Source organism: Augochlora pura, chromosome 1, assembly GCF_028453695.1.
Source record: "Augochlora pura isolate Apur16 chromosome 1, APUR_v2.2.1, whole genome shotgun sequence".
Classification (NCBI taxonomy): domain Eukaryota; kingdom Metazoa; phylum Arthropoda; class Insecta; order Hymenoptera; family Halictidae; genus Augochlora; species Augochlora pura.
Window position 1 is genome coordinate 21,372,537 of NC_135772.1, and position 21,474 is coordinate 21,394,010.

The window sequence follows — 21,474 nt, forward strand, 5'->3', positions numbered from 1 at the left end:
TTACAACGCTGGAATGCATATGTACAAAAATCAAATATCTAAGATACTAAATGATTTCTCGAACAACAAATATTTTATTCGGTTAATGATCGCGTTATCGCTAATGATACGTAATTTACTAATGCAAACTGTACGAACGTTTGTCTGATGTTTTTTTATCGTATATTTGTAGTGGACCGATTAACCAATCTTGTAACTACCGCCGACCAAAGGATAGAGGAAGCGCGACAAAGCGGAGAGGGAAAAGTTAACAAGTTAGTGAATCCATTTCGAATTTATTATGAACCTCGCCGATGCCTTTATATATGGTATGATACGACAAATATATTTCAGGTCTCTCATTAAAAATATTCTCTTGGGCTATCTAACCGCACCGACCGCAGACAAACCATTGGTACTCAAGGTATTTTCTACAATTTTGGATTTCAACGAGGCAGAGAGGAATAGAGCTGGTTTGCACAACACGACTGCTCAAAACGGTTGGTTCGGGCGTTTGAATGGCGGTTCTCAAATTTCGAACAAAGTACGTTTTGTCAATTTTTCGCTATTAATATAGATTTGATGAAACATACATACTCGAGCTTAGAAATTTCTATGCTTCCCAGGATCAAGAAGCATCGTTGACGGCGGCGTTCGTGAGATTCTTGGAAAGCGAGTCGATACCGAAGCCACAGTTACCTGCGCTACCTATCCAAACATCGGTACGAAGAGCCGCGATCGAATAACTTTTGCAAATTTCGAACATTTCATAACTACAATGCTTCTTTCTTTGTATAGACTTTACAAAAACCTGGCCACAGCAGACAGCATTCAACATCGTCGACGCAATCCACGTTGTTGCTCTCCAATGTAAATCTTCCAACATTCCCGGACTTTGTGCCAGCCAGAAATACAGGTTCTATCTTAAAAGAAGTGCTGAAGGACAACTGATATTAACACTTCTGTTGCACTCTAGGCTTTGTTAATTGTTAAACTATATAGTGGATGGCAACGTTGCAAAAATACATTTCTTTATTGAACGACATTCGATAAGGATAAAGGAAGAAGCAGCACGTAGGAGATATTCGGGATGGTACTGCCAAGACACACGGTGTACACAGCGTTTGCGATGAAGTTTTTTACAAGGCAATAAGGCTCGAACGACTGTAAACGTTGGATGAACGAATATTGTTGCGAATACTTTACAACGCATTTAACAAAACATTCTAATGGTTATCCGAGGACTCTAATTTGCACGCCGACAATAACATGCGAATACGAATACGTATACGGAACACAGACGCGTACGCATACGTGAATTAATTATTAACCGTAATATGTTACACAGGAATCGACAAATAAATCAAATTTAATCGTGTTACAGTACAAGTATTTATATTGTTCTCAATTTTAAGTGGTATAAATTTGCTCGTTATAATCGCGCAAGTTGTACACGCTAAAAGTAATCACAGTATCTCTTGAATCGACTATAATTTTTATACGAGGCTTCAACGTTGCTCGCGTATCCTACAGAGATTTGCCTACACAGCACGCGTGCATGTATGTATATACGTATACAGTCTGTATAATATACATATGTATACATAATAAATATATTCGATCCGATATATTGTACCTTTTTAAGAAACTCTGATTAAATTATTTCAGCTACAATTTTATTTTGCAGACCGTAATATTACGATCACCAATATTTTTACAACATCTGTCTACAAATGTTTCAGAATAGTAACGCTTAAAGAGGGAAATATGCTATGGTTTTCTCAATGTTTAAAGTCTTCAGTGTATAATGTTGCATACATTGCTGTTACTGTACGTATTACCATTTATTTTGTTATCAATTTATAGATGAGGTAGCTACGATGAAAAAAAAAGTACGTCGGTTTTATTGTCTAAACAATTTATTATAAAATTTCTTAAAATTCAAACTTGAAAAAGAATACTTTACATGGCAGAATATTTTCAACGATACGAACTCTGCATGAAAGTAAACCAAGCTTGTATAAGAAATGAACACACGTATTATAATGGGTTAGAACTTGTATCGGACACGTTTAACAAATAATTAATTCTCTTCCTTCTTCTCTTCTTTCTTATCTTCTTTCGTCTGTTCTTTCGCCTCCTGCTGATTGTCCCTTATTGCCGGCTTACCAGTCTGCTCGATCGTGACAGATCTCTCGGATTGGGTCTTTGGCTTGCTCTTTCTAGGGGCGGAGATGCTGAGTACACCGTCGGAGGACAAGCTCGACACGAGCTCATCGATGTTGCATTGTTCAGGTATTATGTATCTTCTGGTAAATTGGCGAGAGATCCATCCGTGTTCGTCCTGTTTCTCCTCGTGTTTAGCCTCGACCACGACAGACCTGTCGACAACTTTCACGCTGATCTCGTCTGGTTTGAATTGCTGAACATCCAGGACTACCTGGAACTTGTCTTTGTCTGCTTTGACGGTAGATGTACCACCTCCCTCTACGTTTCGTAGGAGTTCGCCCCACGGTCTGTAGTAGATTAGCGGATTTCTAGCCATTCTCCTCTCCCGGAAAGGCAAAATGTACTGATCCAGGATGTTTTGGTTCAGTAGTTGTTCAGGACGCAGCCCTAATCCAAAGTTCTGATCGAGAAGTCGGTGCGGACGATCCAAATCCTCCCACCAATCGGAGAACAGTAACGGTACGAGTGACATCACTTTATTCGCTAATTGCTATACTTTTAGACACTTTGAGAGATTAACACGAACCCACAGTTCAATATACACGGACTCGTTGTAAGATGTTTTCGTACTTCGCGTTTCGTTGTTTTCTGCTCGTACCCTTTTAACGGACTGCTCTCGCACTTGCACTGCTACCAAGAACTACCGACTGCTGTTGCCGGTTACCGTTTTTATACGCATCGCGTCGCGGATATTTATACGCGCACTGACCGACGGATTCAGACAAATCCAGAACGTTCCGAACTCGATCGCGCATGTGTTTGGTTTCCGGAAACTTCTGCATGCGTATATTTTGTTACTTGCAAACGACAAATTTAGCAATAAACATTTCAAAACGCTTTCAACCTGTACTATAGAATGAAAACCAACGATCTAGTAACTAAACATTCACAGCGGTGTATGTATACTTTCAACTCAGAAATCGTTCTTTTCATGGAAAATATCCTTGAGTATTTTTATTTAGAACATTCTACCACGTTGTCGTGCGACGTGTACGTATGTCCACGGAAAATGATGTTCACGGTTAACGAGATTTTATAAGAGGGTTCCACCTCTGTAAATTTACGAAAGCGATGAACGACAAACTATGTATCTCGAGAAATATTTTGGATTTTTTTTCTAAAAGGATAAGCGAGCAATTAAAATTAAATAATTATGTTAAGTTTACAATATTGAATTTCTATGCTTTTACTATGGAATATCTGTTTATAATGTTCAGATAAAATAACATAAATCTATTTTATAGTATCTATTTTGTAAAATGCAAGCAAAATAAACAAATGTACGCAGCCCAAGGGTCTGACACATATGACCTACTGGCGGTGGGTCAAGCCGTTGTCAACGTGTTAAAACAAATTTTGTGTCCTATTTGTAAAATTACATTTGCTTCTCGTTAACGTGACTAAATTCGTCAACTGTAGGTAATGTTATACGCGACACGGAAATGATAAGCTACCGTGAAACAAGAAAGCTCATAAGATACAATGTCCATACGGATCACAGTTCCGGTCGGTAACACATCTAAATTCGCTTTCATTGAAACAGACGTGTCTACTTTTGACGAGAGATGACGCACGTAAGGTTTAAACATGGACAAGGCGTTGATACCAAAGTGCTAAATTAGCTTACTCCACAATACATACGAAACGCGGAACTGATGCAAGATGGCTCGGTATTTGGCACAAATCACACAAATGTTTAACGTCAAATTCAAGACGAATTTCTGTTACACATCTACTTCTTAATAAACGATACATTGCGATGTTTCTTGAATATTTTTGATAGGGAACAATAGACGTTCGAATATTTATACCATGTACAAACATATGTATCGTCGACAAACATGAAAGGTTATCGCAATTATGTTACAAGTCTGATAGGAGATGTACAATCATTCCCTCACCGGACAGTGTAGCTTGATGATATTCGTAGTAAAGAGAAATTTGTACGTTGCAACTTACAAGATATTTTGGATTTATCTGCGATCTACATACACGTATGTATACAAATGATTTGATTCTTGAACGTCGGATAAAGAAGATCAGCAATAATTTATAGATTACTATTCATCTATTACTAACGATTTTTTCCAAGGTAATGGAAAGAAAGATGGATGTGAAAATTTTGGATGGTGGATTTGGTGCACAATTGTCTACACATGTCGGCACAAAAATCGATGGCGATCCCTTATGGACAGCCCGTTTCTTATCAACAAATCCAGACGCAGTTTATGCAACGCATTTAGATTTTTTAAGAGCAGGTGCAGATATCATAGAAACAAATACTTATCAAGCTTCAGTTTCTGGTTTAACAAAACATTTATCTATTAGCGAAGAAGCCAGTAAAAATTTATTAGGCAAAGCTGTTAATCTTGCTAGAAAAGCGGTTGACGATTATATTAAAGAAACATCGGAAAACGAACAGATTGAAAATAAAAATCCTTCGATTGCTGGATCTTGTGGTCCTTATGGAGCTAGTTTACACGATGGTTCAGAATACCATGGAGCTTATGGTAAAACCGTATCTAGCCAAATCATGAAACAGTGGCACAAATCACGTATTGATGTTTTAGTAGATGCTGGCATTGACTTGTTAGCACTGGAAACAATACCTTGCTATCAAGAAGCCGAAGCATTGGTCGAGCTTTTACGAGAATATCCAAATGTTAAAGCATGGCTTTCATTTTCGTGCAAACGAGACAGTCCAAATTTAGCGGATGGAAGTAATTTTGAAAAAGTAGCTACACGCTGTTATAAAATGGCAATGCCAGGACAGCTTGTCGCCATTGGCGTGAATTGCCTCGCTCCGTCGGATGTAACTAGCTTATTAAAAAATATTAACAGAGAGGAACGAAATGAGTTTATTCCACTAATAGTATATCCGAATAGCGGAGAAATATATTCTTCAACCAAAGGATGGGTTTCGAATGAAACCTATAATTCCGTGGAAAGTTTTATTCCAGAATGGTTGAAATTTGGTGTGCGATACCTAGGAGGTTGTTGCAGAATGTATTCTGACAATATAAAGTCTATTAGAAAAGAAGTAAACAGTTTTAAGAAGAAAAATCTGCTAAGATAATTTTTAGTGGATTTTGTGTAGACAGAAAAGCCTATTTCTTATGTAAATTATGTAACAAATCGTTGCTCGTGGGTAATAAAATTAATGGTCGAGGATAGTAGAGGATGCGATCCAAAAGTAACATCAATAAAGTTGATAACCACTTGTAGTAGTATGCTGAAACTTATCATTTATCAGATATTCGAAAATAAATATTTACTGTAGCTATCGGATCAAAGGTAGGATACTATTTAAGACGTTTGAAAATATATTGCATTGCACACCCGCGCGCACACACACATCCCATCTCTGTTCTAGATAAACGTAAGAATACACTCATAACGTAAGAAGAGTCCACAGTCGATACGCGAGATCTTCCAGACATCCTAGGTACATATAAAAAAGAGCATAATCTTAAAACTTGTATTTTTTTAAAGTCTCGTCCGGTATAACACTTATCGGAGATTCTTCGCGGACTTTGGATTAACAGCATTCTCTGCAGCCACTCATAGAAAGTATTGCCTCAGATTTTCAGAAACATTTAAGCAACCGACACGTGTATGTGTATCCATAAACGTTGATTTCTCGAGGACTAGCAGTTTCTATTCAAATTACATTATATAAATCGAATAATTTTAAAGAAAATCATGTCTGCAACGATAAAAGTGTTGGACGGTGGATTTTCTACGCAATTGTCGACTCACGTGGATGATATAATAGATGGTGATCCTCTGTGGACGGCGCGATTTCTTGTCACAAATCCAAATGCCATCATTTCCACGCACCTGGACTTTTTGAGAGCTGGCGCCGAGATTATTCTTACCAATACTTATCAAGCATCGATCGACGGTTTTTCCAAGTATATTGGTCTAACGGAAGAAGAGAGTCTGAATTTATTTGGTAAAGCTGTCGATTACGCCAAAGAAGCTGTAAACTTATACAAGAGGGAAACAAGGGGCAAAGACGAGGAAATTGTAAACGAGAATCCATTGATCGCTGGATCTATTGGACCATATGGCGCCTGTTTGCACGATGCCTCGGAGTATACAGGTAGATACTGCTCGTCGGTGTCCAAGAAGATTCTTATGGATTGGCACAGGCCTCGTATCGATAAATTGATTGCTAGTGGCATCGACGTACTGGCGATGGAAACGATACCATGCAAACAAGAAGCGGAAGCCCTGGTTACTCTACTGAAAGAATATCCAAATACCAAAGCGTGGTTGTCCTTTTCTTGTCGTGACAATGAACAGAGTATAGCAGACGGATCTAGTTTCCATGATGTTGTAACAGAGTGTTATAAAAAAGCTTCACCAGGTCAAATTTTAGCAATTGGTGTTAACTGTATTGCACCACAGAACGTGACACCGTTATTGAAACTAGTCAACGAAAATCGTAAGAAAGAATTCATGCCATTGGTGGTGTACCCTAATAGCGGTGAAAAATACACAGTGGAATCCGGTTGGATTGAAAAGGAAGAGGGATATACTTTACATCAATTTGTACACGAATGGTTGAATTTGGGTGTTGAATATATAGGTGGATGTTGTAGGACGGATGCGGAAGACATTAAGAAAATACGGGCGGAGGTGAACACCTGGCTGAACAACTAAAGCAAACAAACTTTGAACAACTTGCTAACAGCTTGCCCTCCAACCTCTACACAATTTCATCACTCGGAGAAGCATCCTCAAGAATCAATATATTTCTTAAAATTTTTATGCAACACACATTGTTTTCAAATATATACAAAAATAAACTCCCTTTCAATGTGGACACGAAAAATCAAAGATAAGTTTCGTGAAATTGATTTATTTATCAGTCGAAAAATTACATTTATCAACATCTACGTTTGACAAAATAATATTTGGACCAGTTTATTACTTGTATCATATCTGTATTATGAAAAGTATTAGAATTCCGATTTATGCTTTAATTGTTCTCAAACCGAACTATATACACTAGCTCGTTACCGATATCATAAACATTTCCTTCAACGTTGAGTCGAACGATTTTTTTTTCTACATCAACATTAAATACAGAGTTGCGAGGAATTTCAACTTTACCTCTTAAAATATCATCGGCGATTGGTTTGGTTCTAGGTCCTAAACAGGGATCGCTGTAACGGTATAGAGAAACGGATAACGGGTCTACAACAAAAATCATGTCGATTAATCAACACAATGCCACCATACATAAACACATATATCACGCGCACGCGAGAACGTCGATAAAATACATACCATTTATAAATTCGTTCTGTTTCATAATTCGTGCGATTACATCTATACCAGTGTCTCTATTCATGATTTTCATAATCATCCGGAATAAGCCGTTACATTTTTGTGGATTAGTAACGCACACAGAGAGGCCAGGATTAAAAAAATTCATGTACGGCGAGCCTGGACAACATTCTTCTCGCGTTTTTTCTGGGGCTTCGTCGGTATACTTTATCACGATATTCGCCAACTACATTGAAATAAATAACACTGCGAATTAATTAATCATATATATATATATATATAAACAAAATCCGAGTACGACGAGTCTTCTCTATATAAACATCATTGCTTACACCCAAAGTATTTTCAAGATATTTCTTACTATCTTGAAGAACATTGAATTCGTCGAAATCTAAAGTTAAATTGAACGCATGTGATCCAATAAGCTCCATTCTTTCTCTTACGAATTGCACAAATGGCATCACTCGTTTCATATATTTCTTCAGATCCTGCAATTTTCCTAGTTCGATTGCAATCATTTTATTTTCTGGTAGTTTATTCCCGTTACTCTGAAAGACGATTTACCGTTTCGAAAAAAAATTTATCATTCCAATTAAATGTTCCAATGGATCTATTTACAATAAAGTTGCCTTACAATATACAAATTTTTCAGTGTAGTTAAGACAATACTTTGCCAAGCGGGATAGGTTTTTGCTACCCAAATTGTACCCTCCGTAGGCCTTTCTATAACCGTTGCATCATCTTTTCCTTTCGAACCTTTTTTCGGTGTCATATAACCCTTTAGTAGTATTCTGAACGAGTGTGCAGCATCCATTAGATACTGAGACGATTTTATAAGAACTTCATCAATTTCTTCTACTTGGGGCCATCTAGCATTTAATATACTATCTTCCTAATGAAAAGTTTAAACTTCATCTTATTGTAATTTACTTTCGTAAATGAGTGAAACACCACCATTTCCATTATACACGAATACTTACATTACCAATTAGTTTCCAGAGATATTCCGATACATGCGGACAAATAGGAGACAAAAGTATAATTTGAGTTTCTATAAATTTCATAATCAATGTCCAATTTGCATTGTCTAGTGTGGTCAGCTGTAAGTATTTGTCCCGTGCTGCTTGCAATTCAAAGAAGCCTGTTTTTAATGCTTCTTTATATAACATTTTCGAGTAATTGTCTCCAGTATCGCGTATTTTTAGATTGATTTCGCTGGTTGAATTATAAACTTAGTGCTTGTTTTCGTAAACAGAATCGTAGGAATGTTTCAATAAATAGGGATGATACCTGTCGAAAACTTTGTCATTGAACGTATGTGGTTTCCCTTGTCTAAAAGTGCTTTTGTTAACCAATACTTCCTTTATCCATTCAATAAGATTGTATAGTCGAAGAATTCCAGCGTTTGCCATGCTTTCAACAAAATTCGCGTCTTCTACGGAATCGCCAGAATCAGCTAATGAAAGTCGTGTACCGTCGGCCGAAAATTTTTCTACTGCTTCGGCAAGTGTTAGAAAATTGCCTTCCGACTTCGACATCTATAAGGATAATACTCGATAACTTTTAGTAAGCAGTATCTCATGGTACTAGCATTATTATTATATATTTGTATTGCATCGTATCGTGTATTACATATATGAGCATTATTTTACCTTAGCCGAGTTTAATAGAACATGTCCATTCACTCTTATTCCTTTTGGCCACAATTCCGGCTGCTTGGGCCATATTGCGGTATGGTTGTAAATAAAGAAAGTTAGATGATTTTGTACTAAATCTTTCCCAGAAACCCTTATATCCACTGGATACCAATATTGGAACTCACGTCGCATATGTTCCAGTGCCTGTTTCTTTATACTTGTTCTTGGAACCTTAGCATCTTTGAAGAAGATGTAGTCCCATACCTCTGGTGTCATATCCTTAGCCCTAAATACCGTTATCATATTTTAATACATTTTCGCATGGACATATAAATGTTTAAACTTTACTTGATGTTATATGCATTCGTCTTGTCGCCTTTGAATGTTCCTCCTTGCAATAAATGTGCAACAGTGTAGTAAGCCATGTAAATCGTCGAATCCGAAAGGGATTCGATTAACCAGCTTTCATCCCACGGCAATTTAGTACCTAAAATTGATGATTATTAAAGACAGATCAATTATATTCAATGATTCCATCATTCTCCCAAATTACTAGAAATAAAAAATCACCAAGGCCATAAGTCCTTGAACACGCGTACTCGTGTAACCAGTCCAGACACGCCGTAAAATTCTTTCTCACTTCGTCATGGAATGTATTAAGATTGCATAAAGCTTTCGTAGCTTCCTTTTTCCAGTTTTCTTCGCCATAATCCAAATACCATTGATCGCATAAAGCTACTACACACTCGTCGTTCGATCGAGACATGACCTTTTTCTCGGGCTCATAATACAAAACCGCTTTTCCGTCATTTATTAATTCCTTTTGTATTTCTTTCTTTGCTTCTTGCACCTTGCTCCCTTTATATTTACCAACTAGTAAGACACCGTCGTAGAAACCTTTAAGATACGCCATCTCTTTTGCCTCCGAAAGTTTTGTTTTGTCATTTTGGGACTGTATTTTTAATTTCTCGTACAACGTTACTGCGGTTAAGTCACCAAATTCTGGCACTTCGATGACAGGCATAGGATCATAAGGTAGCACCATTTCGTCAGTTATCCCATACTTTTTCCTAAAAGGTTCTTTCTTCTTGAGATCTACTAAAGCTGCGTAATCATCGGGAGAATCGCTAGGCACCGACGTAACAATCCCAGTCCCTTTGTCTTCCCTGATGGTCAACATGGGTAAAGTGTAAATTACTTTATGGGCTGTAAGAGGAGCTTCCACGGCTAATCCTAATATATCCTTCCCGGTGATTTTCAGTTCGATAAATATCTTTCCTTCTTCTTTGAAGAAGTTTTGATAAGCCATGTTTCTTGCTGCTCTCTCAGTTGATATATACACATCTCCGTTTGACAGAGAATAGGCGATATACGTTATTTCTGGATGAATCCAACAATTCGTTTGACCATACATCGTTTCCGGTCTCAGAGTTGCCGCTACCAAATAAACAGATTTCCCACGAAGACTTTTTAGAGTCATCGGGTAAGGCTCTTTGAGTTTCATTTTAATTAGCGTGTATTCTTGTGGCCCTACTCCCTCCCCCGACGATCTATCGTGATCCATACACGGTTGACCGTCTTTTGGCGAATAGATTGTATGTCTTTTTCCATATTTTATCTTGTTTCTAGCTTTCAAATGTTGATATTGCCAACGTACAAAGGAATCAAAAAATGGATTTGCGTCCGTCGTGATAAACGTTCGACGCCAATCCACCTAAAATAAATAAGACCTGCCTTATCATCATCGCGAAAACAAGAAAAAATACAAGAGGCTTCTCATTAATTTACATGTAATCCGATAGACTTCAAATCTTGTACGGCAAGAGGTGGAAAATAATCCAACCAGTACGTGGAATCCGCGAACTTCTTTATATCTTCGTCTCTTAGACCTAGCGTTTGCATAATTTGCCATTGATACTTGGCGCTAGCTGTTTTTGCAACTGCTTTACTCTGAAATCAGTTGGACGAATTTGTAAACGAGATCTAGATAAATATTCTGTACACAATGTACTGACACACATTACCTTTGTTCCTTTGCTCCTATCTTTCATTATTAAGTCATCCACGACTTCTTCTATTACCATTTCTTCCTCAGGGAATTTTGGTGGACACCCATACAGTTCCATTTCCCTCTTTAATTTATCAGCGCATGCTTTGATAGGCATACCTGTGCAATGGAAACCAAATGGAAATAGTACTTTCTTTCCCAAGAGCCGATTATACCGTGCAGCAAACTGCAAACCACAGTTGACAGGCATTAATATTATTTATTTCTTTATAAACGGATTATGAATTATTTGATATTTTTCAAAAAATCTGAACGAATATTTACTTCGCATTTCGATAATGAAAATATGTGTCCCAGATGAAGCCTTCCGTTCATATAAGGGAAAGGAAAAGTTGCAAAAAATTTGTCATCTGGAGACTTTCTAACTTCCAAGGGTGCGTCCTGTTCATACACCTTTTCAGCTTCCCACTTTGCTTGTACATCTTTCTCAATTTTCTGTAGATATTCTACCTTGAATGTTCCCTTCCTGTCCGTCGTCTGTCAATTTACAATAAACAAAATGACTTTTATATACAGATTTTTTTCCAATACCAATGATTACGTATAGTTAAAATAACAGACAATAACATTTTACGGAACACTATGAAACACTTTGCGCTTCACAATTGTTAATTTTGAAGGACTAAAACCATATTGAACGTATTATGTATAGACTATCGCATCATTGCCGGTATGAAGGTTATTTACGTTAATTTATTGGTTATAGATGAAATTGTCGCTGTAGCAACTGACAATTAATCATTTCGTTGTAGTTCCGAAAAAAGCAGAAAAATTTAATAATTACCATTTTCGATGTCAAGAATAAATTACAAATCAGTTGGTATACTAAGCACGATAGGTCAGTAATTCCATACACGTGCCGTGAAAATCAGGTAGAAAGCATAAGGAACATTTTTGTTGGCACAACCACGCATAGATGGCCACATCAATTGTACGTGTGCAATTGTATGTAACGTACATTTACGTGTATGTATATGTACATAATGCTGATGCAATTGAAGATAAACATACGATGATGTAATTTTAAGGGAACTGTGTACAGATTTACAGGCACGTATATATTCGGTACAGCAAAAGGGGGTGTACAAAATAGTAAGACTGCTTACCATACAAATTTTAATGAAAGTTAAGGCGCGTTATATATGCGTATACGTTTACCACGTGATTCCTTATAAAAAAAAAAACATCCTCCTTTTATTCTGGTCTTATATTTCACAAATACATAATGTGTATAAATAAATTTACATACGCTCAACCGGTTTTAAACCGAGTATCGAAAAACACTTTTCCATGATAATTGCAGTAGCTTCTGTCAATAACATACGTCCCATATTTATTTTTACTATTTCTCCATGTTCATTTTTTTCAACGCAATAACAATTATCATAGAAATCGGTAAATGCGCATGCAATTTCATAACAATACTCACACAACTGATGTAAGTACAAATCTTTTGAGATTTTAATTAATACATCTGGAAATTTGATCAATACTTTAGCTAATTTCCATTCTTTTTCATGATCTAATGATATCGGAGTATTTTGCGCAAGTTCTCGCAGCTTCTCTTGCGAAATATTCGCAGCTCTTGCAATGGAACGTATCCTAGTGAGAGCATACAGTAAATAGACTGCGGTGTTTCCTTTGTCTTCTAACATTTTATCAAACGAAAATACATAATCGTGATTTCTGTTATGCGACAAATCTGCATATTTTATACATCCATAAGCAATAGATTCTTGAGCTTTCTTCAATTCCTCTTCTGTGAGCACTTTATCACGCTCTTTTTCTTTTAACTTTTGTAGCGCTCTTCTCAAACCTGAGCAAACATAAATTGATAATGGGTCAACTTCAATATAATGTGCCTACATGTAAAGACAAGAAACCGAAATGTTTACCTTCATCTAGTAAATCAATCAGCTTTACCGTATCACCGGACCTAGTCTTAAATTTTTTTTTATCTTGTCCAAGAACTACACCGAATCCAACGTGATCTATTCTGTGACAATTTTTCAAAATACCTGCTCTTTCACCACAATGCACTAATACTTGAAAATGCATAGACTGACCACCGTCTGTTACGTATATAATCTGTAAATGATGTGTCACCCTGAGTCAGACAATTAAGAAATGACTTTATACGAGACAATATGCTAATTGTGGTTATAATAATTTACCCAGTCAGCTTTCTCTTCTTCCAGTCGTTGTTTCAAAGCTGCTAAATCTGAGGTATCATACGTAAAACCACCATCAGATTTGATAATGGTTAAAGGTATCTCATTTTCGCGTTTACTCCACATTACTTTTCGTCCATTGTCTTCCTCTAATAGTCCTCTTAACTCAAGGTCTTTGACTAAACATTCCATATGTTTCTGATAAAAAGATTCACCTCTTTCTATCAATTTAATGTCCAATCGATCATATACCTTTCCAAAGTCTGAACTTGATGAAGAAAAAAAGAAAAGAAACAAATGGGAATTAATAAAGTGCTATACTAATTATTTACTCTCAGTTAAATGAAAATTACTTTACGTATAGATAACTTTACCTTTCCTAGAGACATCACAAATTAGTTGCCATGCCTTTATCATATCTGTATCGAATGCTTGTAACTTGACAACACATTGGTAAGCACGTTTCTTAAATTCTTGATCTTCGTCGAATCTTTTCTTTGATTCTTTATAAAAGCTCTACAATTTACAAACCATTAATTTGAATATTTTCAACGTTCTCCGGTGCACGTGTTGAGTCTGTGGAAACCTTTTGATCCCATTTATATCCATTGGATATTCCTCAAGCTGAAATTTTATTCGTCCGTGCACCGAAGGATTAATAAACGGCAATGTAATGCACCTCAATTAGATCAAATTTAATCACCTGGAGATCTGTAATGGGAGGGGATACGTTTAAATAATGGGGGAATCTATCCTGTAGATGAGCTATCAACATTCCGAATTGGGTTCCCCAATCACCAACGTGATTTATTCTCAGCACGTCGTGTCCTAGGTATTCCAGTAATCTTGCGATACTTTCGCCAATTATAGTGGACCTTAAATGTCCAACGTGCATCTCTTTAGCAATGTTGGGACTCGAGAAGTCGACAATAACTTTTTGTTTCATGGAATATGGTGGCAAAGCTTTCCCACACTTCACCAAATTACTCAGTACTATCTGTGCAAATTCTCGTTTCAGGAATATATTTATAAAGCCTCCACCTGCCACTTCCAATCTATCGATCAAGTTGGAATCCTCTACTTTGGATATTAAACTTTTTGCAACTTCTATCGGTGATGTTCTAGTTCCTAGTCGAATATACATGTGGTTATTAGAACAATACTTTAACATTAACTTCAGAACGTGTAGACTAGTACCGAATTCTCACCATTCTTATTAAGCAATGTTGTAAGCGGCATGGTACTATTACATTGATAATCTCCAAATTTTGGATTATTACTAGTTGTTACAATCACTGGGGGTTCACGTACATCTACAAATGCAGCACGAATGGCTTTTTCAAATATACGATACAATGTATCATATATGCTTATTACATTGTATACATCCGTTTTCAACTCACTTTGAGTCTTTGATCTGTCAGCTTTGATAGTCTATCAATGAAATTAACAAAAAGAAAAAGATCAGACAAATTACAAGAATGACGAAGTATTCGGTGAAAGTCAAATTTACATCTACATATTATATTGGAATATTTGAAAAAACATACCCTTTTTAGAATGGCTACTCTATGTTTCAATTTGATGTTTTCTAGTTCCAATTTCGTATATTCATCTCTAGACCCAGTTTGCAATTGAGAATCGTTTTTTGTAATACTCTGCTGTAAATATTCAATTTGCTTTTTCAAAGCTGCTATTTCCTCTTCCTATAAAACACACGTGAATATAAAAATTATAACCTAAAACGGTTACAAACTTTTTGTACATCTAAGAATTTTATAGATAATAATGAAACAATAGTAATAGGCATAATTACTGCTGCAGCCGCCCTTTTATGGAAAACTTCCAAATTCGGCGTAGACATCATGTACATGGAACAATGGAACTCTTATCTTTCCTCAGTTGTACACAAGCACCACTACGCTGCTGGCTCTACGGTAACGTTGCACGATACACTTCACAAGCCAATATAAATATATATATATATATATATATCGATATTCTGTATCGACACTTAATGTTATCGATCGTTTTTAAGTATCGATACTCGGATACAATAGATAGAATAATGGGTTTCTACTTCTGCATATCTCCAGACCGCAGCTCGATCTATTAGCGAGAGTTTATACAGAAATTTTTTTTGTTCTGATTGGTTGGCAATTTACTGGCGCGGCAGAATTACCCTCGCAATCAAAGGAAAAGAGGGAAACCAACGAGTGAGCAAGAAACCATGAAATCAGCTGAACGGTGTCATTAAGAGAGACTAACCAAGGTTTATTATTCATGTGCACAACCGCATATTAGAATTTGAGGAGTACCGTTTTCTGTTTCTTTTCATCGTATCTCGTTCTCTTCCTACAGCATTTGTACGGAGCTGGATGCGCAGTAAAATGGTGGGGAATGTTTGCGAGCCAGCTTAGATAACACGAAAAGTGTGAAGGAGTAGGACCCATTACTGTGTACATACTTGGTATACGTATGTATGTACGTATGCGTGTTTCATAAATTGAACAAAAAACGCTGCTAAATGTGTGACGTGCACACAAGAAAATATGTACATATGCATTAAAACATTGAACTCGATATTATCTAATTAATTTCTAAGAAACGAATTCTTTTATTGTGCTTTTTATACCACTTCGTTAACAACGATGTATTATGCATTAAACGATATTATTTCTCATCCGCATTGACCTTTATACCTATTAACACACCGCTGACCTTTGCTTACAACGAATATAAATCAGCTGATACATTAGGAATTTTATTAACTTTGCTGGTTACTCAAACTCGTACGTTTCACGAAGAGAAATTCACATTTATCATACATTGTTAGCATTATCGAATGGCAGTATGTGTATGTTCAAGGTGTCGAGGAACTTTGTACTATTTGTATCATCCTCGTAAACATATTTTTCTCTTGTTCATTTTCTCGGTGTGCTTACGCATAGTTCCCGATGTCGACAGTTATGTTACGCCGAATATGTTTCTTTGCCAGATCTCTCACCATATTTCGAGTATAGATTAATTGTATGCTCTCGTGGACGCTATTGTAAAATATGGATAACGTGACAGTAAGTATAAGAATCGATAAGATTTTTAATAAAAACACAGTAAAGAATATTACAAATAAGTGTCAGATGGGAATTATATGTTCATGGTATTTTTCTTCATCCCTTAGCTTTGTTAATGGAAATATTTGTAGCTTAACAATTTAACAGATTATGTATTAGATACTGATGCGCCAAATGTTTTTTCTAGTTCTATATTAACAAGAGGATATGTAAACTAAAAAGAATCAATTTACATTTATATTCATTTAAGAAGAATAATAAAGCATTAATGGAAACATTTTTTATAATTTTAGGGAATAATACGTGCCATGTATAGAGGTCTGACTGACAGCTTAAGGGGTGCAGTTGTCTTATTTTATATGGATAAGCGCATCAACGAGAAGTTATATAAATCATCACCATCTAGGACAGATATCCATGGAAAAGATATTGTGCTTGTACATAATCCTTCAAAACATTATTATAACCAGTTAAGGTATATATTGTGTACAGAGAAACGTGCGTCTAAAAGTTTGGTATGCACATTACATTATGTTGTGTCTTCAGGGAATCAAAAGTACTAAAGAGAACAATTCAGTGTTGTGCACTGAACGGTGGTGTATTTTGGGCAAGCATACTGATCTTTGAATGTGGCCTACTTCCATTTCTCAAATACTTATTGACCATTATATTTGGTCATTCGCCGGGTATGGGTATGACCGTATGGTCTTGGACAAAACCATTTTTGTCGTTAACATTTGGCACTGTATGGGTACTACCACTATTTCTACTCAGTAGAATAGTCAACAGTTTATGGTTTCAGGTATGAGTTGTTATATGGTTAGAGGGAAAAGGATTTAATAAAAAATGCTATATATTTGTATACCACGCAGGATATAGCGGACAGTGCTTACCGATATAGGCAAGGAAGGCCTTTACTTTTGTCCAGCGTGAGCAAGTTGATAGCAGACACGCTATTCAGTATATTAGTTCAAGCACTGTTTCTGGGCCAAGGAATGCTGGTGTCCAGGTTTCCGTTACCTCTTGTAGGTGATATTCTGGCCTTAGTACACATGTGCCTTTTGTATGCTCTCTATACTTTTGAGTATAAATGGTTCAATATGGGCTGGGAGTTGCACAAACGTTTGAGTTTTATTGAAACCAACTGGCCATACTTTGTGGGCTTTGGCTTGCCATTAGCAGTACTTACCCAACTGCCCAATTCATATGTAATAAGGTAATTCGTTCGAGACAACATTCTTTTCTTCTCTTCTTTAATTCTAATAGACTCTTCTTCTGACACCGAAATCGTTGTTGTTTTTTTTTAGTGGCTGTGTCTTTTCTATATTATTTCCAGTATTTATTGTTAGCGGGAACGAAGCAGAACCCGTAACTGGAGTATGGTAGATAATTTCATGTACTATACGAATAATTCATACTTTTTTGACGATCATTGATTTTCATGATAAAAAATTTATTATTTCAGTAATCGTCCTCTGAAACTGTTTTCACCGGTAATTGCAATCGCAAACACGCTCTTCAATAAAACAATTAAACCAGCGACCAGGCGGTGACAACGAACAATATAATCTGCATATTAATTCAATAAAATATGTAGCAATAAACTATTTTTCAGGTTTTTTATATATTTTTATTATTTCTTATTAGGCGTTCATAGATGTCAAAGGTATTATTATAGAGTAGAATATTTATGTACTTTTTTCTGTTCGCCCGCCGCGGTATGGCAAAGGGAGAAAAAATCTGTTTGGGCATTTCTACAGTTTTATTCATTATTTAATTGGGAACAGTATAGAAAATTTAAAACTATTGTTGTATCAATATTTCTACAGCAGAAAGTAACTTTCACTTTCTTCGGAATGACATTTTATAAAATTTGTACCTGCATATATATATATATATATATGTGCAAAAACTATACATTTTATTTCATTCAGATTTTACAAAGTTCTATCGAAATGTTTTTGCTTTGTATCACATAATAATGCTTACAAGTTTGTAAACGAATGAAAACTATATAAACCAAAGGCGAGAACCGTTTGCCAAGGTATATCGGTTTATTAGATTTGGTGAACGTATTTGCTATACAACACAGAAATGATTAGTTTTATAGTTTGCGGTGCCGAACGTTATTTTACCGGCACTAGTCTCACTTTTGAGACTTTTACATTGTAAGCTGTGACTTATAATGGCAATATTTAACCGCAAAATAAGTTCTGATGGAAGAACAAGTCAGTTTACTTCTCTGTATCATACATGTTGTATCAAAACGACACTGAACAAAATACTAACTACGATTACTCAAATTCTATTCATTTTAAGGCAAAGTATAAATATTAAATTTAACTTTAGAGTATATTATTCCGTGTACTAGTATAATTAAATATTATATCTTATTATTGCGTAAAGGAGTAGGAGTACGAGTGCTGCTGTGTCTACTTTAAATCAATTGCCGTTATATTATTATATATTTGTACATTATTTAATAGAACGATTCAAAGTCACATGAATGAAAAATAAAGTCGTTTTATACATCGCACTTTGTCCTACCTAATAAGTATCTATTGTACACTCTTGTGTTGAAATTGTTACCAACGTTTACATATTTTATTGTGTAATGTTTGATACCTTGTGACGCTTACAGCTGTTAGATATCAATAATTATGAAAACTAAGCAAGTAACTCTTGAAGCGTTAAGAGATCATGATCCGACGGTTCTTCTTTAATCCGATAAGAATTTGTTAAAGTATAATTCCTGTGCAAAGCAATAAATCCAAGTCCAGGATCCGTTTCATCATCCATTATCGGACTCGTGTCTCTGTCCATTATTTGACTTTTGCTTACCTAAATGAAAGTAAAAAATTCAGGATATTAGTTTTCAACAACATGGCTCTGAATAACGCATAAACGGATAAAATTTATATACTTCAAAACGTTGTTGTTTATACATGGATAGTTTACGCGTGCCTGGAATACTTTGTATGAGATTTTGAATTGTAGGATGGGAAATGCCAAAAAAGTCAGCTCCCCTTGGTGTTATTGTTCGAAGTGCAGGAGAAATTGCCAACAATAGTTTCGAATGACATTCATCGGGAGTCGATCCCACCAATGGTTGATCCAGGTCATTGTCAGACACTATTTCAAATCTATGGAAATCGTTTGAATCTGTTCCTAGTAATATGTACACGAAACATTCATAAATTATTAAAGTATACAACTTGTTACCTCGGCTTTGAACCACCATCTAATATTTTGCATGTATAAAAGCTTTTTGTTTTTACATCTCTCAAATTGGCATACACTCTCGTACTGCAGTAACCTACTGCATAAATGAGATCTTCTGTATGATAAGATATCCTATCGGATATTACTTCACCGAGTGAATAAACAGTAAGATCGCCCAAGGAGATGGGAAATATAGGCCTTCCATGCATATCCGTTGGTATCAATTGAACTACTTTACGCATAGTTTTATTGTATCGTTTAGACTTGTTCTTTGTTTCTGTGAAACAAAGAGAAACATTCAACATTTTCCAATGCAATTGTAATTAAAAGAGCAGGCTAATACTACCTGATCCATCCGATGAAATCCTCTTTTTTGCAGCCTTTTTTGGAGTGGAACATTCCGGATTGAACAAATTGGAATTAATAGCACTCGATTGAGTTCTGGAAATTACAGTAGAGGGATCTATGTCTCCTTGTTGTTGACACAATTTACGTAAAAGAAACAGTCTCTCTTCTTTTACAAGCATAAGGTTCTCTTGCATTTGTGCAACTTGATCGCACAGTGCTGCATTTTCCTAATGTAATCATAAATTTTATCGTTACAATGTATGCAGGAATTGAGTGTTAAACCAAGAAAAGAAATAATGATTGGCTGTGACTAATAAATATCAACTTACAAAGACTGTGTGCTTTATAATTCTCTTTAATCTTCGATATTTTCTCTTATATTTCAGATTCTGTTGCAACTCGGCATTCTTTTGAAATTCATTATAATAATTATCGTAAACTTGAGTCATTATTAGAATATTATATTGGAGAACCTTAAGACGTTATAAATAAATAAAATTATTGTATATTTAAAATTAATTACAGAACAATCATCAGGAATTAAAGAGCAATTATTTGCTATGTATCTTGTACAACACGTTTAATGTGACTCTGCAGACAGCATACGTGGCGCCTCTCTGGGAGAAAATATAATTTATTTCAATAAATATTCCCCCGGGCTTACAACGAATATGTATGTACCCAGGGGTATTACAATTTCATCGCGAATCGCGGGCGCTAATAATAAATAGATAAATAGATAAGTAGTCATAAACAATAATCAACACAGTCATTGTAAATGTGGCTGACAGATAGAAGATATAATATATGTAACTATAAAAAGTATTGATTATTTAGTTACTTATTTATTTATTTGTGGACTTATTAGAGACTTTAGTACCCTAGAGACATAAAAATTGAGCCCGATTTACAAATCTCATTTTTCAGGTAACACTTCGAAAAGCATAGAAAGCGTGCGATGAAGATGGCGGCATAAAGTCGCCGACAGTGTCGCCTCCTATGGGCTGAATTCTACTTCAACACCACTGACATCTGGTGTTAGAACATCGAAAGCGCGCGAAGAAGATGGCGGCGTGAAGGCGCGGTCATCTAGTAGGAGTTGCCTGTACTACACCACGCCAACTGGTTGTAGTGGCGCCACCCCCGAGCATGGAAGAGAAGATGGGAGCCCAGGTCTCTCTTCTAGGTACCTTCTGGGCTCAAACAATCTTAAATAATCATGGATAAGTTATTTAAAAATTTTCAGTTTACTGCGCAGCGGGCGTCGGAACCCGCAGCGCCTGTCGGTGGTGAGAGTGAGCGAGCGGGCTCTCCCCGACAGTTATCCGGCGACCGTTCGGCTGGGAGGGTGGATCCCTTGGTCCCCCAGCTGGAAAACTCTACAAGGTTGATTTCTAAAGCCATAGATAAATAATAAGGTGATAAAATAGTAGCCAGAACAATCATTC

At 36.1% G+C, this 21,474-nt stretch overlaps 8 protein-coding genes across 15 annotated transcripts in view; 4 read left to right on the top strand and 4 right to left on the bottom strand.

Annotated features, from left to right (window-relative positions):
• Positions 1–1,605, top strand: part of LOC144472233 (uncharacterized) — a 30,490-nt gene extending 28,885 nt beyond the window's left edge. For all 6 annotated transcript variants that reach the window (XM_078185151.1, XM_078185177.1, XM_078185160.1 and 3 more), the window contains 4 exons: positions 173–254; positions 334–523; positions 606–701; positions 778–1,605. In XM_078185151.1, coding sequence (XP_078041277.1) covers positions 173–254; positions 334–523; positions 606–701; positions 778–930 — 521 coding nt within the window. In that variant the 3' untranslated portion in view covers positions 931–1,605. The remainder of the gene's footprint in view (positions 1–172; positions 255–333; positions 524–605; positions 702–777) is intronic.
• Positions 1,606–1,880: 275 nt separating this feature from the next.
• On the bottom strand, positions 1,881–2,985 carry LOC144472322 (protein lethal(2)essential for life). Its single transcript, XM_078185296.1, has one exon. It carries the CDS (start codon positions 2,678–2,680, stop codon positions 2,063–2,065), a length of 618 nt encoding a protein of 205 aa, XP_078041422.1. The 5' UTR covers positions 2,681–2,985; the 3' UTR covers positions 1,881–2,062.
• A 721-nt stretch (positions 2,986–3,706) lies between these two features.
• LOC144472289 (betaine-homocysteine S-methyltransferase) lies at positions 3,707–5,298 on the top strand. The gene is made up of 2 exons (XM_078185243.1): positions 3,707–4,202; positions 4,301–5,298. Exon 2 carries the CDS (start codon positions 4,304–4,306, stop codon positions 5,282–5,284), a length of 981 nt encoding a protein of 326 aa, XP_078041369.1. The 5' UTR covers positions 3,707–4,202; positions 4,301–4,303; the 3' UTR covers positions 5,285–5,298.
• Positions 5,299–5,902: 604 nt separating this feature from the next.
• Positions 5,903–7,058, top strand: LOC144472296 (betaine-homocysteine S-methyltransferase). Its single transcript, XM_078185256.1, has one exon. The coding sequence runs from the start codon at positions 5,911–5,913 to the stop codon at positions 6,874–6,876; it is 966 nt and encodes a 321-aa protein (XP_078041382.1). The 5' UTR covers positions 5,903–5,910; the 3' UTR covers positions 6,877–7,058.
• Positions 7,056–12,151, bottom strand: Leurs (Leucyl-tRNA synthetase). The gene is made up of 13 exons (XM_078185204.1): positions 11,996–12,151; positions 11,476–11,688; positions 11,168–11,377; positions 10,932–11,093; positions 9,714–10,857; positions 9,492–9,630; positions 9,159–9,429; positions 8,797–9,044; positions 8,487–8,721; positions 8,141–8,398; positions 7,839–8,054; positions 7,507–7,732; positions 7,056–7,413 (listed from the first exon to the last, which is right to left on the bottom strand). The coding sequence occupies exons 1-13, from the start codon at positions 11,996–11,998 to the stop codon at positions 7,196–7,198; spliced, it is 3,543 nt and encodes a 1,180-aa protein (XP_078041330.1). The 5' UTR covers positions 11,999–12,151; the 3' UTR covers positions 7,056–7,195.
• Positions 12,152–12,380: 229 nt separating this feature from the next.
• On the bottom strand, positions 12,381–15,400 carry Argrs (arginine--tRNA ligase-like protein). Its single transcript, XM_078185216.1, has 8 exons — positions 15,199–15,400; positions 14,933–15,088; positions 14,591–14,816; positions 14,086–14,510; positions 13,757–13,898; positions 13,386–13,645; positions 13,107–13,299; positions 12,381–13,027 (listed from the first exon to the last, which is right to left on the bottom strand). The coding sequence occupies exons 1-8, from the start codon at positions 15,253–15,255 to the stop codon at positions 12,453–12,455; spliced, it is 2,034 nt and encodes a 677-aa protein (XP_078041342.1). The 5' UTR covers positions 15,256–15,400; the 3' UTR covers positions 12,381–12,452.
• A 77-nt stretch (positions 15,401–15,477) lies between these two features.
• Positions 15,478–18,075, top strand: Tank (EI24 domain-containing protein tank). Of its 3 annotated transcripts, none has more exons than XM_078185275.1 (8): positions 15,478–15,654; positions 15,744–15,936; positions 16,381–16,456; positions 16,750–16,931; positions 17,003–17,258; positions 17,329–17,672; positions 17,764–17,838; positions 17,922–18,075. In XM_078185275.1, exons 3-8 carry the CDS (start codon positions 16,442–16,444, stop codon positions 18,007–18,009), a joined length of 960 nt encoding a protein of 319 aa, XP_078041401.1. In that variant the 5' UTR covers positions 15,478–15,654; positions 15,744–15,936; positions 16,381–16,441; the 3' UTR covers positions 18,010–18,075. The 3 variants fall into 3 exon arrangements, with proteins under 3 accessions (XP_078041401.1, XP_078041394.1, XP_078041410.1); XM_078185268.1 differs by having other exon boundaries at positions 15,744–15,866; XM_078185284.1 differs by lacking the exons at positions 15,478–15,654; positions 15,744–15,936 and adding an exon at positions 16,156–16,174.
• Positions 18,076–18,887: 812 nt separating this feature from the next.
• Positions 18,888–20,636, bottom strand: LOC144472284 (transforming growth factor beta regulator 1). Its single transcript, XM_078185230.1, has 5 exons — positions 20,356–20,636; positions 20,025–20,253; positions 19,679–19,955; positions 19,380–19,599; positions 18,888–19,297 (listed from the first exon to the last, which is right to left on the bottom strand). Exons 1-5 carry the CDS (start codon positions 20,473–20,475, stop codon positions 19,124–19,126), a joined length of 1,020 nt encoding a protein of 339 aa, XP_078041356.1. The 5' UTR covers positions 20,476–20,636; the 3' UTR covers positions 18,888–19,123.
• Between the last annotated feature and the right edge of the window lie 838 nt (positions 20,637–21,474).